Source organism: Poeciliopsis prolifica, unplaced genomic scaffold, assembly GCF_027474105.1.
Source record: "Poeciliopsis prolifica strain line A6 unplaced genomic scaffold, Auburn_PproV2 SCAFFOLD016, whole genome shotgun sequence".
Lineage (NCBI taxonomy): Eukaryota > Metazoa > Chordata > Actinopteri > Cyprinodontiformes > Poeciliidae > Poeciliopsis > Poeciliopsis prolifica.
This window is the reverse complement of record NW_026562391.1, coordinates 6,438,647-6,457,811: the sequence shown is the minus strand read 5'-3', so window position 1 is coordinate 6,457,811 and position 19,165 is coordinate 6,438,647. Positions and strand designations below refer to the sequence as shown.

General features: G+C 40.8%; 2 protein-coding genes across 6 annotated transcripts in view; one reads left to right on the top strand and one right to left on the bottom strand.

Annotated features, from left to right (window-relative positions):
* Window positions 1-9,312: 9,312 nt before the first annotated feature.
* Window positions 9,313-13,003, top strand: cunh22orf23 (chromosome unknown C22orf23 homolog). Its single transcript, XM_055040831.1, has 7 exons — window positions 9,313-9,451; window positions 9,975-10,068; window positions 10,362-10,424; window positions 11,051-11,194; window positions 11,323-11,454; window positions 11,623-11,720; window positions 12,804-13,003. The coding sequence occupies exons 2-7, from the start codon at window positions 9,975-9,977 to the stop codon at window positions 12,864-12,866; spliced, it is 594 nt and encodes a 197-aa protein (XP_054896806.1). The 5' UTR covers window positions 9,313-9,451; the 3' UTR covers window positions 12,867-13,003.
* micall1a (MICAL-like 1a) overlaps window positions 12,980-19,165 on the bottom strand; it is a 19,117-nt gene continuing 12,931 nt past the window's right edge. For 4 of the 5 annotated variants that reach the window (XM_055040811.1, XM_055040808.1, XM_055040810.1 and 1 more), the window contains 8 exons: window positions 18,153-18,508; window positions 17,561-17,695; window positions 17,344-17,470; window positions 16,307-16,397; window positions 15,795-15,868; window positions 15,584-15,698; window positions 15,447-15,493; window positions 12,980-15,351 (listed from right to left, as the gene is read on the bottom strand). In XM_055040811.1, the coding sequence (XP_054896786.1) occupies window positions 15,218-15,351; window positions 15,447-15,493; window positions 15,584-15,698; window positions 15,795-15,868; window positions 16,307-16,397; window positions 17,344-17,470; window positions 17,561-17,695; window positions 18,153-18,508 (1,079 nt within the window). In that variant the 3' untranslated portion in view covers window positions 12,980-15,217. The remainder of the gene's footprint in view (window positions 15,352-15,446; window positions 15,494-15,583; window positions 15,699-15,794; window positions 15,869-16,306; window positions 16,398-17,343; window positions 17,471-17,560; window positions 17,696-18,152; window positions 18,509-19,165) is intronic. The other variant, XM_055040812.1, reaches the window with a different exon arrangement.

Genomic DNA, 19,165 nt, shown 5'->3' with positions numbered 1-19,165 from the left:
TGCCTGGGACGAGGCGAGAGCTTGAAACGGTTGGAGGTGAAAGTGTGAATCCCTGTGTTGTTTCAGAACTATGAAGAAGTTGTCACACTATACAAACTTAGTAGCTTTCTCATTCTGATGGTGTAGACTAAAATCTGGATCACTTGTACAACTAAAAACACATTTTGATGTGTACGGCAGAAAATAAATGTTATTTAACGGGTATTCTCCTTCGTAACCATTAATAGAAAGACTGTGTTCTAGGCCAAAGGTTAAAGAAATGCTTGTATTTGAATAAAAACAATAAAAAAAACTCAAGAAAGACAATCTATGGGATGTAGTGTAACGGGTATTAAGATGAAATTCTTGCTAAAATATGTTTTGTAATTACCATGTGATGAATGGTTTTTGGCGCCCCCTACTGGTTGCCTATAAATACAAAGCTAAACCGTAAATTCCACGCAGTCTGTTGAGCGCTCTACTGTGGTAAGTCACCAAATCCAGTTCTTTTCTGAATAGTCATAGTAGGTGTGCTCAAAGACTGACGTGGAGTTTTATTGCAGTATGCGGAGAGCTGATGGACCAGTGGAGCTCACTGTACTAATTTGTGTTGACCATTTATTACAGGTAATTATATTATATTATTTATTAGTAAATTATTTTGTCAGTTATGTTTGTCAGTTTCTTCAGTTGAGTTGTCGGTTTGTCTGTTGTATTGTCGGTTTGCTGTATTTACCAGCTTGTCAGTTTGTTTGTTCCCTGTTTCAGTTAGAAGTTACTGTTAATTAGTTTATTAGTTAAATTTGATTGTTGTCTGTCTATTTTTTTTTATTTATAGGAAATAGACCAGATTGTGTTAAATTAATTTTAAAGAAGTATTAATAATCAAATATCACTATACGATCATTTGTTAGAAAAATATGTTGTTAAGCCAGATTGTAATGATTGTTTGTGACGCAGTCTGTTGAGCGCTCTACTGTGTATGCGGAGAGCTGATGGACCAGTATTGGAGCTCACTGTACTAATTTGTGTTGACCATTTATTACAGTTATTACAGAAAATTCAACCAACTGGCCTCCTCTGTGTGTATGACGGGACGGGCATAAAGGGGAAGCTGTTACATTGGTGCCGTGACCTTGGACTACAATCAAGCTCGTCGAACCTGTGACCGTCCTGTCTGCCACATCGGGTTTTGAATACATTTACCACCTTGTGTATAGTTTCATGTTCACAGTAACATTTCAGGACAGTGAAAAGACGTTGCAGTACACTTAAACCTTTATGGAGCATTAGAGTAATATACTATGCAAATTGTTCTGACTTATTTTGTTTATTATTTGTTTATTCCAAATTGATGATTTTATTTCCTATTGTGTTTTGGATTTTGAATATCTTTCCACTTGTTAAACTCCCTGAACAATGTCTAATCAAAGTAACCACTTTTGGTTCAGCACACCCCATTAGTTTGGAAGAGGAAGAGGTGTGCTTGCTCCCATTCCTTTTTCTGTTGATAGTCCTGCTCCTGGTGGTCTTATGCCCTCATTAGATGAAATTCCTAGTGCTAGAGTCCATAATCCTACTAGTGACAGTTCTGAATGTGGAACTGCACAGATGAAATCTGTTTTACAAGAGATAGGACATCAGCTGGCTGACAGCATCATTTCACGCATACAGCCACATATCACAGTTTCTCCCAGTTCTACAGCCACACACACTGCAGGGAGTACTGTGGGTCAGTCTGGTTGTGTATCTGATGTATCCCAGGTTCAGGTTGTCATGCAGAGAAAGGTCAAAGAACCTCCATGTTTGCAGGTAATGGCTCAGACTCCACTACAGTGCATGATTGGGAAGATCAGATGAGAACATTCATTAGGAAAACTGATGTTAAGATTGAAGAGCAGGCTGAGGAAATCCTTATGCATCTAAGGGGAAAGGCTAAGGATGTAGTTAAGTTTGGGATTAGAAATAGTAACATTAACATCACTGCTCATCCTGACATGATTTATAGTCTCCTCAGAAAACACTTCAGCTCTTCTAAATACTCTGCTGTCCCCTTAGCTGACTTTTACTCGACCTTGCCCAAAGACCACGAAGACCCATATGACTACTGGCTGAGACTAAAACAGAGCAGCTGACCTTGCTTCTGACTGCCTGAGAGAGCAGGGCAAATCATTTGAAAATCCTGAGATGGAGGTGACACGTATGTTTATTAGGAATTGTCCTGTAAAGACCTGGCTCTCACTTTCAGATCCAAAACTATTGACAGGTGGTCAGCATGTGAAGTCCTGGAGGTGCTGAATCAGTACCATGCTGAGATGAGCTGTAAAGAAACTTTCCCCGTGCGCCACGAGAAGACAGTAGACATTAAAGTGCACAAAGCAGAAGTGGGCCATGGCTTGATCCCTACACATAACAGTCAGGAGTACCCCCAGACACATAGCGCTCAGTATGTCTCCCTGACAGATGTAATGTCGATGTTAGAGAAGGTTCTGCTACATGGAGCCTCTAATCAGCCACATGAAAGAAGGCGAATTCCACCCAGGCGACCTGTAGACAATGCAGACATAATAAATGGTTTCACTATTAAACCATGCATTATTTGCAAAGCTGATGACCACAGTGCCTTGTCACATTGCAGAGAAAATAGGCTTTGTTTCAAGTGTTATGCTCCAGGTCATTCACGCCACAACTGCCCAACTAAAAGAGCTGCCCCAGAGCATCAGGAAAACTGACTGGTCTGCACACAAGGGAGGACAGTGCAGATGAACTCAATAAGCCTCCCACTAAAAATGAGTCTCCAGAAATCCAAGATAATGCATCCCTCTTTGAGTTATACAGTAGTACATTGACCTCATCCAAGAAACCAATATTCCAGGGATCCCAAAGAATAGCAGAAACTAACAACCTGTTCTACACACCTGTGTCTGTACAGAATGGCCCCACCCTCAAAGCACTATTAGACAGTGGTTCAATGGCTTGTACAATAAGTGAGTCCTCTGTTCAATCCCTTTTACAGCAGTGTCCTGATATAACGAAAGGCACAGCTGAAGACTATGTGATTATAGGCTGTGGTGGACAGCAGATTTTCCCCAAAGACATGTATGACCTTGATGTCATGGTTTATGGATGCAGGATGATAATTCCAACAATGGTTGTTCCAGGACAGACAGAACAGATGATTCTTGGCAGCAATGCAATCAAAACATTCTAACCCAACTAAAGAGCACTGACAGTTACTGGAGACTAGTTTCTTCACCCAACAATGGCCAAACACCTGACCACTGCCAATTTCTGTCACTGTTATCCAACACAGAACGTTGGAGGCGTGATTGCATTCCAGATAAAGTAGGGACAGTGAAAGTAAAAAGTTGTGTGACCCTGAAACCACAGAGTGAGCACCTTGTCTGGAGCAAGTTACCTGAGTCGGCGGTGATGTCAGCAGGCAGTACAGTGATTGTTGAGCCAACACGATCTAAAGCTGGACCAAAACACATCCTTGTTGGCAGAGTTGTCACTCCTCTTTGGGGAGATCGATGGGTACCTGTTAGGGTCATCAATCCTACAGACAGGGTTATAGTACTGAAGAGAAATGCCAAATTAGCAGATGTGTCTCCATGTATTGCAGTTGAAGACCTGCCAAAAGCTGACAAAATTGAGTGTAATGTGCAATGTATACAGAGTACAGTTGTGCAACCAAGGTCAGAGGAGGACATGATGAATACGCTGAAAGTTCTGGGTCTGCAAGACATTGACCTGAAATCATGTGAAGTGCCACTGCAGTGGAAAGACAAGCTCCTTGACCTCATTGTGCAGCATGAGTCAATCTTCTCCCGTCACAAGATGGATTGTGGAGAAGCTAAGGGGTTCGTTCACCGCATCCATCTTGTTGATGACAAGCCATTTCGTTTACCCTACAGGCGCATACCACCAAGCCAATATGAGAAACTGAGAATGACTCTGAATGAGATGGAAGAGAGAGGCATTATCCAGAAGTCAAACAGCGAGTATGCATCTGCACTTGTTCTGGTATGGAAACCAAATGGTGACCTCAGAGTCTGCACTGACTTCAGATGGCTCAATGCGCGAGAACTGTGAAAGATGCTTACCCACTACCGCATCAAGCTGATGCTTTGGCTGCCCTTGGTGGTAATGCATTCTTCTCAACAATGGACCTGACATCAGGCTTTTATAATGTCCCTCTGCACCCTGATGACAAAAAATATACAGCATTCTCATCTCCTTTTGGATTACATGAATACAACCGCCTCCCTCAAGGCCTGTGCAATAGTCCGGCTACATTCATGAGGATGATGATGTCGATTTCGGGGATGAGAACTTCACAAGCCTATTGTGCTACCTTGATGATCTGATGGTATTTGCACCTACAGAGGAAACCGCACTCCATCGCCTACAAATGGTTTTCTCCCGTCTCAAAGAACACAATCTTAAACTCGCACCCAAGAAGTGCTTCTTCCTAAGGCGGACTGTGAAGTTTCTTGGACATGTCATCAATGACCATGGTGTCCGAACAGATCCTGAGAAAGTGAAGGCCATAAATGAAGTCCAAGTCACTGACCTAATGGAGTCTGATGGAAAAACACCTTGCCCTAGCAAAATCAGGACTTATCTAGGCATGGTGATGTACTATCAAAGCTTCATTGAGGCATGTTCTGCAAAGGCAAAACCACTATTTAAGCTCACAGCTGGACTGGATGCTCAAAACAAGCACAAACAAGGTCGCAAACTTGTCAAAAAGAGAGGTCATGTGAAACTGACACCTGCTGATTGGACAGATGCATGCCAGATTGCTTTTGAGACACTGAAACATGACCTCATGACAAGTGTTACTCTAGCCCATCCAGATTTCAAGGCACCATTTATTCTAGCTGTCGACGCATCCTTTGATGGGATTGGCGCTGTCCTGTCACAACTGCCACCTGGTGGAAAAGTGGCCAGACCAGTCGCCTTTGCAAGTAGAACTCTTTCACGTTCCCAACTGAACTACCCTGCACACCGGCTTGAATTTCTTGCCTTGAAATGGGCAGTATGTGACAAATTCAGCCATTGGTTGAAGGGCAGACACTTCACCATATGGACTGACAATAATCCATTGACCTATATCCTGACCAAACCCAGACTTGATGCGTGTGAACAGCGGTGGGTGGCAAAGCTTGCTGCATATGACTTTGACCTGAAATACATCCCTGGCCCAAAGAACATTGTTGCAGATGCCTTGAGCCGTGAGCCATTTGTCCAGTCATGTGTGGGTCATCGCCTCGTAAATGAGCCATATACCTTGCTGTTGGACCAGGTCAACAGTGTGAATGACAAACTCGTGCAGGATGTTCAGAGTGTCCAACAACTGTCAAGCTATTGTAGATGATGGTGGTGAGATACCAAATGATCCAATTCAAGATACAGTTCCACTAAACACAAAAGGCTCAGTCTCAGCAGAGGAGGTTGCTGCCATCTTCAATGTTCAGTCCAGCGGAGGTGTGAGCCAAATGATGGGAACTAGTATTGACCCCAATTTTCTTCTGGATGAAAACCAGTCATCTGCATTCCCACAGAGCCAGCTTGTCAATTGGCAGGAAGCTGACGACACAATCAACAGAGCCATGTACTTTGTACGGAGACATAGAAGACCTACCAAACGTGAAAGGACTAATGAATCACAGAGCGTGATTAAGCTGCTGAAACACTGGACCAGACTCACCATACAGAATGGCATGCTGTACAAGGCAAGGAGAGATCCTCACATGAACAAGAAAATCCTCCAGTTCATAGTACCTGACTCAATGAAGCAAAAAGTTCTCCATGGTCTCCATGATGCAGCAGGTCACCAAGGCCAGCACCGTACCTTGTCTCTGGTGAGACAAAGATTTTTCTGGAGTGGCATGGGCCGTGATGTAATGAACTATGTTCGGTGCTGTCAGCGCTGCATTGTAGGAAAGACAGCGGAACCGCACAGCCGTGCACCACTCCAAAACATAGTCACTAGCCTATGGAATTAGTCTGCATAGACTTTGGACTGCTGAGCAAGGGAACAAGTCTGTGGATGTTCTAGTTGTGACTGATCATTTTTCCAAGATGGCACATGCCTTCCCCTGTAAGAATCAGACTGCCAAGGAAGTTGCTCGTCGTCTCTGGAACAACTTCTTTCTCATTTATGGGTTTCCTTGTCGTATACATTCTGACCAAGGGGCCAACTTTGAGAGCAAACTAATCAAAGAGCTTCTAGAAATGGCTGGAATACAGAAATCCCATACAACTCCCTATCACCCCATGGGGAATGGTGTTGCAGAGAGATTCAACAGGACTCTGGGAGACATGATCAGATCCCTTCCTCCTCAGCCAAAAGCAAAGTGGCCACAAATGCTGCAACTACTAACCTTCTGCTATAACTGCACAGAGCATGAGACAACAGGGTTCGCACCATTCTACCTGCTATTTGGAAGGATCCCTCGTCTACCTGTTGACGTGATGTTTCAACATACCCTTACCGACAACACTGTTGTCAACCACTCAGACTTTGTTTCCCACCTAAAAAAAGATCTACACAAGGCTGCTCAAATTGTGCAGAAAAACAGTCTCAAGGAACAGACTCGCCATGCCAACCTGTACAACCGTAAGATCAAAGGCTCACCTCTAGTCATTGGAGACAGAGTCCTGATTGCCAACAGAGGAGTGCAAGGAAAACGCAAGATTGCAGACAAGTGGGAATCTACCCCTTATGAGGTCATATCAGTCAGGCCTGATATCAATGTCTACAGAGTTAAAGATGTCCTAACGGGCAGAGAGAGAGTTGTCCACAGAAACCTGCTACTCTCTGTTAGCTTCTTGCCATGTGAGAATGCTGAGGACCACGAATCTGACAGTACTACTGCTGTGCATGGAAGTGGTCTATGTCCAGACACACCTGATGAGCCGGAGAACAGTGACAGTGACAGTGACATTCTACCCTCAGACATGATGACAGCCCCTTCCACAGACATGTTTGCTCCTGACAAATACCTCACAGACGTTGACGCTCCTGTGACGGCTGCTCCAAACGATGACTGTTCAGACATTCCAGGCTCCTCACCTCAAATTGTTTCTACAAAGCTTGACCGTCGTATTCTTAGGGACCGTAGTTCCATCAGGCCTCCCAGACGTCTTATTTGTGAGATGAATAATCAAGAAGTAGATGAAACTTCTTTATCTGCAGTGTCTGTTAGTTCCCTAATTTCGTTTTTTTCAAATGCATTTTCAGTTTAAGTAGCAGAGTTAAACCGTGTTAACCATAGAGGTGCTTGAGTAGTGCTTTTAGGGTCATAGGAACAGTGTTACATTTCAAAGGTGTAATGGGCACTTTTGAGTCTGTGTTTAGTTAGGAATTTGATCAACTCCTTTCTTTACATACTCCCTTTTGGCAGAGTTTTTGCACTGACAAGTATACCCACTTTCGTTCCTAGTGTTGCACTTTTTTTTCTTTTTTTGCTTTTCCCTTAGTACACCCACTTTATTTGATTGTTTTGTTTTGTTTGATCATATTTTTCATATTTAGCAGAATTTCAGGGGGGTGTATGTAACGGGTATTAAGATGAAATTCTTGCTAAAATATGTTTTTGTAATTACCATGTGATGAATGGTTTTTGGCGCCCCCTACTGGTTGCCTATAAATACAAAGCTAAACCGTAAATTCCACGCAGTCTGTTGAGCGCTCTACTGTGGTAAGTCACCAAATCCAGTTCTTTTCTGAATAGTATAGTAGGTGTGCTCAAAGACTGACGTGGAGTTTTATTGCAGTATGCGGAGAGCTGATGGACCAGTAGTGGAGCTCACTGTACTAATTTGTGTTGACCATTTATTACAGGTAATTATATTATATTATTTATTAGTAAATTATTTTGTCAGTTATGTTTGTCAGTTTTTCTTCAGTTGAGTTGTCGGTTTGTCTGTTGTATTGTCGGTTTGCTGTATTTACCAGCTTGTCAGTTTGTTTGTTCCCTGTTTCAGTTAGAAGTTACTGTTAATTAGTTTATTAGTTAAATTTGATTGTTGTCTGTCTATTTTTTTATTTATTTATAGGAAATAGACCAGATTGTGTTAAATTAATTTTAAAGAAGTATTAATAATCAAATATCACTATACGATCATTTGTTAGAAAAATATGTTGTTAAGCCAGATTGTAATGATTGTTTGTGACGCAGTCTGTTGAGCGCTCTACTGTGTATGCGGAGAGCTGATGGACCAGTATTGGAGCTCACTGTACTAATTTGTGTTGACCATTTATTACAGTTATTACAGAAAATTCAACCAACTGGCCTCCTCTGTGTGTATGACGGGACGGGCATACTCCTATATATATAATATATATATATACAATATATTATATATATATATATATATAAAAATGATGATTACAGCCGACGTTCATAATGAAAGTCCAATGGCCTTAAACATGAAGTTTGTTTGATTCATAAAGTTCTCCAACAAGCGTTCTGGGATAGATGCCCAACCAAGCGCCTGCCTGGGACGAGGCGAGAGCTTGAACGGTTGGAGGTGAAAGTGTGAATCCCTGTGTTGTTTCAGAACTATGAAGTTGTCACACTATACAAACTTAGTAGCTTTCTCATTCTGATGGTGTAGACTAAAATCTGGATCACTTGTACAACTAAAAACACATTTTGATGTGTACGGTAGAAAATAAATGTTATTTAACGGGTATTCTCCTTCGTAACCATTAATAGAAAGACTTGTGTTTCTATGGAGGCCAAAGGTTAAAGAAATGCTTGTATTTGAATAAAAACAATAAAAAAAAAACTCAAGAAAGACAATCTATGGGATGTAGATTCAAAGAAACGACTTTCAAAAGCATAACTCTGGAACTCGTCTGAAAGAAATGAAAATGATGACTTAATTATGACTTTGCACCTCATAGGTTTTTGTGTTAGATTGCTGACTTTATTCGTCATGTTTAAAAAAATTTAAAAGACATAATTGCCACTTTAAAAGCCAAAGGTCATAAAGATAACTTTGCACTTTATAATTTCAGTTTTGAAACTTGCTATTTTGACTTTGTGTCTCATGACTAGGAGTCTGAATGCGACAATTACGACTCATGTATTCCTGACGTGCTTCTATTATTTTTTGCTTCCAAGCTGATAATTACCATATTGAAACTGGTAGTTTTGACTGAAAATGTAAATTATGATTCAAGACTCGGAAATTCAGACTTATTTTTAACTTAAATAAATGAAAGTGTTAAGAACTTTTTGTGTTTCTTCTTTCACATCGAATACATTCGGCTTTCACGGTCAAACCTGCTGAAATCAAACGTAAAGAAACGATTCAGAAACAACCGCTGTGACGTCATACTTTCCGACTCTTTCGCTGTTGCTGTGGAAACGCCATAGCAACGGCCATAGCGTTTCCATAGCAAGTTCTTGAGCGGAGTTCTGGATTTGCGGGCTTTTAAAACTCAGAGCAGGTGAAACTTGGCTGTTTTTGTTCGTCCTGTTTTTAGAATGTTTTTCCCTTTGTTGTCTGGAAACCAGTCAGTTTATTATGATTTCTGTTCGGTTGCCTTGTTAAAACAAGCTAGTTATTTTAAAAAAAGTAAATTGTTTAAATGTCTTTACCATATATATATATATATATATATATATATATATATATATATATATATATAATTCTTGTGTGTGTGTGTGCGTGCGCGCGCGCGTGTGGCGTGCGTTTGTTTCTAATACCTTGTGGGGACCATTTTCCTGACACATGCTATGTTGTGGGGACCTACTGCTCCTTGTGGGGACTGCAGCCTTTTTGGGTCAGAGGTCAAATTTAGGACTAAGGTGTGAATTGAGTTTTGGTTAGGGTTACGGTTAGACATGCAGCGGTTAGGGTTAGGGTAAGGTTTATGCTGTAGAAACGAATGGAAGTCAATGGAAAGTCCACGCAAAGATAGTTTGCCTGGCGAGCTCGTCGCCAGCACCATGTTCTCCATCTGTTTGCAGATGGAGAACATCTTCAGAGGTGCAGGAGGAGGAGGACTGTGGAATAATCCCAGACACCCACGGTACAACAAGGAGACCGAGGAATTAAGGCATTGTGAGTGGATGCATTTTTATTATTATTTTACTGTTTCCACTCATGAAATTAACTATATTAATACACTATAGTTTTAAATCTAATTTTTGATATCAGCTGCATAGCTAAGGATAGATGAAAACATAGCTATAGCTATCAAAGCCTTTGACAGTACATTAAAAACACCCATCATTTGGCTTTATATAGGCGCCCTCAGAGGATGAGATAGTGTTATTGTGCAGCGAGGTCAGTGGTTCAGCACTCCTAGTCTCACTTGTGCTTTTTCTTCCATGATGTTCTTCTGATTTGTTCAGTGAGGAAAGAAGAGGCGGACCTTATATGCGTCAAGAGAAAAGAGAGCATCAGGCCAGACAAGCGTAAGTCTGTTCATATCAGAAGCAGTAATGTTTTACCACAGAAAATTATTTTTCATATTTTGTTAGTTACAAACCACAACAACAACAAAACAAGCTTGTAATGCAATTGTTTTTGTGACAAGTTGTGCATAGTTGTGAAGCTGAGCAGGAAATTGGGAATACTTTGGCTTCACAAAGTTATCTAAAGTATGGCATGTATTATGTCACTTTTAAAATAAGATCATCGTGCATCTAGTGACCTTCAGAAAATCATCCATGTAAATGAAAACCCTTTTTAAAAAAAAAATTTGCAAATCTATATATCTACAAATGCACAACATCAAAACAGCTAACAATTCTGCAGTTTTCATTTCAACTCTTAATTATAATCTCTTTTGTGGTGGAAATTATGCAACTTTAACATGGCAAAATGTGAAAAGCTCATATGGTACAGAAAGATTCTTTAGCAAGGTATAACGAGTTTATAAATGATCATTTTTATATACAGTGACGGTAGTTATTGCATTGATGTTAAATGGTTAGACGTTTTAGTTCTAGGCCAAATATGGCTGAGTATACACTGTTCATGTTCAGTCAGCAGTTTTAAAAATACGTAAATAAAAAGCTTTCCTCCTGCGTTGGTGCAGCTTTGTCGACTTCTGCTTCAGAAAAAGCTACTGCAAGTAAACCTGCCTATCAATCCAAGCCGAGAAGGAATGTGAAACGCAATGCTGAAGCTTGTCGAGCTGGGAAGAGCTACGAGAGGGAAATGTTTCACCCTGGCCCCTATCGTATGTACCCGAAATCATATTTGACTGAACTTCGGTCGTTATGAAACTCCTGCAAAAGCAGGAGAATGTTCAGAACTTTCAGACCCGAGACCGGTTCACACTGATCCCTTCTCTGATTGCACTCTCAGGAGATATGGAGGATGAGAAGAGGAGGCTTCAGAATTTCATGGCAACAGGAAGATATGAAGACGCCGGGATGATTTTAAAAAAAGCCGCTCGCAAACCGGAGGAACCGCAGAAGCCCGACGCCTATGAGGAAGGTAATGCTGGGAACAGTCATCCAGATGGAGGAGCAACGTCACAAAATCAACCCATCAAGGATGAGTCTTGATTGTGAATTAGTCTTCATAATTCTCTGAATCTCTCTAGCTTTTTTTTTTTTTTTTTTTTTCTGTGTTCCTCACATGAAGCGTTTTTCTGTTCTGTAGTGTTAAATGAAATAGAAGAAAGGAAACAGTTTCTGGATGACATGGCAGCTCTGGGACAGAACGAGCACACCTTCGTCGTCAACTCTCAGATATCAGAGGTGAGCAAGCGGTTCATGTTGTCAAAAATGCATTTTTACACCCATGCTGGCTACCACATTGTCTAAAAATTTATGCATATGTATTTAAGTGTTTATTGTTGTTAATTTGAATGATCATGTCTGATAAGAAAAAAAAAATTCTAACTAAATTCGGGGCATCAGGAAATTTGAATAAAGCATAAGATCAGTACAGAAGGAATATTTTGACCAACATACTCATGGTGGAGACTGCTAATTTCACTGTTTGACAAGGAGACAAGCATCAATAACCCTTGCATTGTAATAATCAAAGATTATCACTGACTACAAGTGGAAGAATAAAATGTGGTAAAGCAAAGTGCAGTCAAGAGATTGGGGGAAATCCATGAGGTGGAGATTGCTTCAAGAGCCTCCGTTCACAGGTGTATTCAAGGAATGGGCTACTACTGGGGCATTCTGCGTGTGAAGCTAGTATGGGAACAGAGGTCAGACATGTCTTACCCAGGTAAAGGAGAAAAAGGGCTGGACTGTTCCTCGGTCTTCTTTACAGATAGGAGTCCATTTTGCATTTCATTTCCACAAAATTCAGGTTCTTGAGTTGCTGCTAGAAATATTTCCATCATAAGAGGAAGGCTCGTCTCCCTCTGACCCTTCACAAATAAACAGATATTCTACACAGCGGAGGGCTTTCAAAAATGCAAGTGCAGAAAGACAAGTGTCATGTGGCTCTGACGCCAACTGGACACGCAAAATTTGCTTCGTAAGTTTCCCCGGACCTTCGATCTCAAATCACTGACAAATGCGCTCAGTTGAACAATCCTGTTGTTGGGACAGCAAACATTTAATATTTTAATGTTATACCTCCTCAACTGGCAAAAGAACTGCTTGCCCAGCAGGCTCCATGTGGTTTTTGCAGGTCTCACCAACTCAAATTTAAAACTTAAGACCATTAGGAATGGAAGTTAAGATCTCCGTCATGACAGAAATATGCAGAAGAAAATGGCAAATACATAAATTGTATGGGTCAAGCCAGCTGGAGATGAATTTGCACTCACCCAGGATGTTAAATTAACAACACATTTTTCCTGTCCCTTTTACCAACAGAAGCTTCATGAGCTGCAGGCCTTGGAAAAGGAACGCAGTTCCAAGCAGAACACAGACAAGTGAACGTCAATTCAAGGAATAACAAGCGTTGACGAGACAGGTCTGCAAAGAACGTTTCAAACTACTGCCCGGCTCATGTTTCAAGTTTATGCATCAGTGGAAAACAACAAACTGGATAAATAAATTTGGTTTATTCTTCACCCTACATCTGTCAGTATGTTATTTAATCCGGCAGCTGTTGCAGAATACAGTAGAGACGAGAAAGATGCGCGGCAGAAGCCCTTGGTTCACGCTGGACAAAAAACAAGCACAGAGCGGAGGCAGAGCGACGACAGAGGAGTGAAACTAAATGACAAAAACATGAGCAGAGCAAAAACACACACATTTACATGAACTCTGCAGACCTTCATCCACATGCGCAGTTAAATAAATGGCACTCAAACAGCAAGATCATAAATACGATTTCCTATGAACCTTAAGGCAATATACAAACAGCAAGGCTTTGTAATGTGAGTTATTGGATGCATAAAGAAGCCTACGTAAACCTGATAGTTAAAGCTCCTATAAAATGGTATTTTGCTTATTCTAATTATTGCATGTGTGACGGATAAGCCGATAATAACTATAACAGAACAAGTTATTTAAAAAAAACAACAAAAAAAAAACATTTTCTCCCTTTCACTTTTTTTCCCCAAACACACACTTCACATAAATACTGTAAGTTTCCAGCACAGGCACAAACAAACGGCAAGTATTTCAGAGACACTATGGCAGCTGGATTTCTTCAGCTATACTTTGCTGGTTGAGCTTTTTGTTGGAAAATGCTGCAGTTTAAAGCAAAAACACAATCATCCTAAAAAAAAACCATAGTACCACCAGTTCAAACCAAACGGGTTGAAACAAATAAAAGATCCATCTTCTCTCCTAAGGAGTAAAGGGGATATTAAGGAGTAGGATCACCTTTACCCTAAGGTAATAACCCTCATAACTTCCCCCATTGCTTATTTTGTGAGTGTGTGTGAGCTAGCGGAAAGTGTGTGTTGTCGTACAAGAGGCTGGGATGTTACAATGATTTTATTCTGACCCTTTACCCTAAGGTAAATCTGTGTAGTCTGCAACAACCTTAAAAGACTTTGACGTGTGAGTAGCCAAACTGAAATTCAAAAATGTTTTTTTTACTGATCATTGAACGCACCGTACAGGTCACAGTAACAAAAATCTGAGCTGTGGACGCTGTTACAGTATAGAGAATATTTTCTGTAGCTGTGGGGTGTTTAAAATGTAGTTAGGAGAAGCGCCACTGCTGTAAGAACTTTGTTGAAAACAAAAAATGCTTTTGCAAATAAGGCTGCAGAAGAACGAGAGAGAGTGACACTTTCAGTAGGTCACACTAGGGCTGAATGAATTACATTCATAGATTAGGGGTGTACCGATGTATCTGTGAAGATTTTCTCAATGTTTGGAGATCGGTGATTGTCCAAGACTTACAATGTGAAGTCAATCTTATCCCCCAATCATCTACCTCAGCAAAGACCTAAAAATCAGCCACTTCTTCTTGTCTCCTGTGAGAAGTGTGACTGATTCACCAGCCCACCAGGTCCTGTCTGCAGGTTTGCAGTTAACAGCTGCCAATTCAGCAACATTTCAGACAAAAAAACAAAAAAAAAAAAGGTGCCAAAATCCAAAATGGCAACTCAGGCTTTTTCAAGATCCGTAATCAGCGATCAGCCAGAAAACTGCATTCGGTGCACCCCTTAACTGTAGTTGGGCTGTTCTATTCTTTCTGGTTTTCAACATAAATTTATCATTATATATTCTCAGATGCAGTCTCAAACCGTCTCTGTTTCCAAGATTAACCGTGATTGACTATTTAGGGCAAGAAATGTGTAAAAGGATGTTTTGAATGCAGTTTTCTTCCTAAAGAAAACTCCTCTCATTTCCCCAAGTAAACCTGGATTTGGATAAAAACCGTCTCGGAAGGTCAGAGCATTACAGAAACCAGACATCGGATCCTCTCCCACAAAGTTCCCTACAATAAAACCATGACTTGGGGGTCTCAGAGATCAAGGTGAAACAAAAAGTTTAAAACATGATCCTCTGCCTTGCCTTCATGGTCACTGAGCAACACCAGAAGATTAAAGCTTGGAAATAAAACAAATCAGTGTGGCGCAATAAAAGCGTCCCTCACACTTCACCATGTTTACTACTCAGCGCTCAGAAAGCCCTCGTTGTTAGACCATCGCTTTGAAACACAAAGACAGATGGAAACAGTCACTGCAGACGTTTTAGAAGCATTGTGAGCAGATGCCAGGTTGCAGGTGAAGTTTCTCTTGTTGGTCTGTTATGTTTCATAATTCTGCTTTTAATAAAAACGTATTTAGTCTTGTTAAAACAATCCAACAAGTCCCTGCTCCTCAGCTTTTGTCCTTGCGGGGGCTTTGGCTCTTTCCTGCGTCTCCTTTATGGCTCAGCCTCTTCAGCACCTTGATGGGTTTAAACTTTGTCCCTTTTTTCTTCTGGTGGTCACTGTCTGGATCCTTGTGAAAGTCTGACCAGAAGAGGAAGAAAAGAAAAAAAAAAAGTGAATTGCAAAAAATGTTTTGACTGATTTAGGAGCCCAACGCCTAATTGTAAACATCCTACCTTTTTTCTTCAGCATGGCCTCCATTAATTTGTCTTCTTCTTCTTCCCTGTTGACACAGCGATCATAAATATTACCAATCAATATACACTAGTAGCTACAGCAGTGATGGATACCAGTGAAGCAAGCTGCTGACTACCTCTGTCGCTCCTGATCCATGCTGTTAACTATTTGGTTGCGCTGTTCAATGATGGTAACTAGCTCTGCCATTAGCTCCTGTTCCCGACTCTTGTCCTCCTCGGTCCAGTCTTTCTCTGTTGTTTAAAAAAAAAAGAATACAAACATTTGTTTTACGCTGTTAGAGACACAATCTGTTTGTGCTAAAGGGCATTATGGAAGTCTATAAAAACCTGGTTTGTTAAGAAGACACCTCAGCTCATACTCCACGTCAGCTTGCCTCTCCTCCAGGTTCTGCTGCTTTGCACTGTGTGGAGAACGAAACACCATATTCTGGTTCATGGTTCTACTTCCATCAGATGCAATATAACATTGTCTCCTTAGAAAACAATCCATTATTGCATGTTTGCACTGTGGTACAAAAACAAGATAGAAATACCGTCAAAGGTTTTGTGTACAGAAGCATCAACGATTTGGGCCAATAAGTAAAGAGTCAAGCAAATAAAAGTTTCCCGATAGTTTCTGGATCTGCAAATGGGTTGAAAGATTGCAGATGCACAAAAAAAGTCCTATTCTTCTGTAATTTTATGTCGGTTAAAACTAGCTGCAGATAAATTTACACAACCATACACAGGAAAATAAAACTTGTTATATTTTTATCTCCACAAAAAGACTGATTCATTTAACCGTTTGCTTGACGAGAGCATCAAAGTACGAAGAGAACCGTTTCTTCTGTATTACTTACGTGTAAACCAGCTCAGCTTCACGTCGCACTAAATGATGTTTATCGTGAATCAGAGTGAACCAGTCCACCAGGAGGCGCTCCTCATCCTCGTCTTCACAAAGAACAGAAGAGAAAGACTTCAGCATGACTTTGCATTAAATGTCATTGAATACTTATGTTGAACAGAAATCATCTCTGCACACCTGGAGAAATGTTTCTGCGACATAAAAAGAGGAGAACAGGAGTCACTTCAGAGCTTTTCCTACCTTTAATGTGACGCGTAACGATGCAATTAACTGAAAACTGAAAAGCAAAGTATGTTTTGTTGTGGAAAGCGTAATTTTTTCTCTCCAATTGAGATGGGATGTCGTTTTAGTGCCAAATTATGGTCAAAAGTTTTAATGTATGATAGTTTCACAAAACTATCATTTGTTTTACAGAAGGGATTAGGAGATTTTAGCCATGCCCAGAAGTTTACTTTTAAAGAAAAACCTTCTCTCTTCAATCCAGATATATGGAGAACACATTAGTTAGTTGTTTTGATAAGTAGAACGCAATAAGTTCTCGTCGAACATTGCCACAACTGGCGGATTCCTAGCAGCCTCTCTGACCCGCCCTCGTCTTGACAGTTTCTGTAGTGACTTCACTATTTATCCTACTGTTTTTTTTAGTGCGATGAGATTTTGATCCTTTGTAAATCCTGTACAAACCGCAGGTTTAGCCAAAGTGATGCACATTTAATGAAAATCCTACAACTACCACAGAAGACTGAAAGCTGGAATTGAAAAATGATTCAACAAAGTACTGCTTTAAGATTATCCATAAATCTTATTCAACCTGATTACTCTTTCATGTTTCACCATTTTCTAACAAATGTACTTTTTTCCCTTTTGAGCTGTACAAAGCAACGGTCACATGAAAAGGTGAAACAAGCTCTGAAATTATTTAGCTTTGTCACCATTTTTTGTAACGTCACAAAAATATATTTCCAAGGGTGAGTAGACTTTTTATATTCATTGTATTGCATCGAGAACTAACAGAAACCACACATATGATACCGTTAGGAGTGTCTCTCAGCTTCTTCTCCAGCTCCACCCCTCTCTGCTCCAGCTCATCCAGCTGCTTCTCCAGCTGAAGCAACTCCGCATGGATGTCCTCTACTGGGATGTACTGGTCCGACTGCACCTGCAAGAATTATTTGGAGCCTGGTGAGAACGTATCCTATTGGTATCATTAAAAAAATGTAAAACACGATCAGGCCAAGCTACCTCATACCTTGCGTTTGATAAGTGGGAAGCCGTGTCCTGGTGCCGGGGGTCTGGCAGGACGAGGACCTTTGGAAGGTGGCGTTTCAGACTTAGAATTGGAAGGAGAAGCTTTCCTGTTGAAGGGATTCTCCTTACAAAACCTCTACAAAAAAAAAAGAAAAAAAAAAAAAAAGCATTTGATGGAAGATAAGCAAACAACCCAATGTTGCAAAAGAGAACTTACTCTTCAGGGAGAGAGAAAAAGAGGAAGAATAGAAAAAAGCCAAGATAGATAAAGGTATGTTTGCATGTCTCTTGGTAGAAGAGACAAGAAAATTAGCTAAACAAAAAGTTTAGCTTGATAGCGACGCTGAACGGTCTCGTTCAACAACCAAACATTTATGCTAGCGTCCTTGCATTTGTGTGAAACTGGGTCCGAGTTGATTCTCGAGGTTGGCCCTGTGTATTTCTGAGGTAATTTTTTCTTTTGGCTTCATAATGTATCATAACAAAAGTTAAAACTGACATTGTGCTGGTCACACTAATCAACAAATCTGACATTTGATGTAACAGATATACAGCTGGACAATAAGATGTCCAGGTGGATGCGATTTCATTACTTTGTTGTGTGCCTGCGTGGTCAGCGGGCTGGGAGTGGTGGCCGGTCGAGGTGGCCTGGCTCCAGTGTTGCGGCTGGTCTGCGGAGTGGCCGGAGCAGAGCTGGCATTGGGAGGCGAAGCAGACGGGAAGGAGCTTTGGGAGGAATGGTTCAGGAGATCTGCTGAGGACGAGGACGACGGGTCGTCGCCGGGTGACGAGATGGACGGTTCCGAGACACTCTTGCTGAAGCTCTGCTCCTGGTCGCTGCTGGCGCCCAGTGGGAGCTGGGAGGAGCTGTGGTCTGAGGAGGAAGACAGACTCTCTATGCTGAGAGCTGGAGAAGGAGAACAGGAGGAGGGCTGCGAGTGAGAGGAAGCTGAGGAAGGCCGTTTGGTAAGAAGAATAAAATAATACAGAGGCGAGATGGCACAAATGAAGTGGAAAAGAAGCAGGGAGAGGATGAAATGGAAACGAAAGGGAAAAAAATGATTAATTTTTATTTACTGGACATCGTCTTTGTTACAAACAAGTCACTTGAGTTCTTTCGGTTTAGTTTAAAAAAAAATCAGACCTAGAGAAGGTCATCATCTTCACACACTGACAAGTATGTAGATAAGGAGGAATTATAACAGGCCTAAATATTTTTATGTTCAATTCTATTCTTCCATTCTTCATTTCTATATTTCATAATGGTTTTTGTTAATCATTATGAATTAATAAATTTAGAATTTTTTATTGGTTGCATGTGTGTTGTTCTGTGTTCTCATCAGGTAAGGCACCATAAATTGCCTGTTCCTATAAAAATAAACTTGCCTTTAATGCATAACATTTTTTAATATTTGTTAAAGAACATATTATTACAAAACAATACTCTTAAAAGTCTATTTCTCCATCTTTATTCCTCGAGATCTTCTGGCCTGCAGCATTTAGATGAACCCAGCACACATGAATCAAATTAACCAGGCCCCTGCAGAACTGGATCACATGTTTAGGAGTTCATTCGGCCACCTGATCCAGGTCTGTTGGAGCAAAG

What these genes read in the sequence shown, in the direction of transcription:
- cunh22orf23 (XM_055040831.1), top strand. Translation starts at nt 9,975, where the DNA reads ATGGAGAACATCTTCAGAGGTGCAGGAGGAGGAGGACTGTGGAATAAT. An exon ending in GACCGAGGAATTAAGGCATT is followed by an intron (nt 10,069 to 10,361) that starts GTGAGTGGATGC and finishes TGATTTGTTCAG; the next exon opens with TGAGGAAAGAAGAGGCGGAC. An exon ending in GCCCGACGCCTATGAGGAAG is followed by an intron (nt 11,455 to 11,622) that starts GTAATGCTGGGA and finishes TCTGTTCTGTAG; the next exon opens with TGTTAAATGAAATAGAAGAA.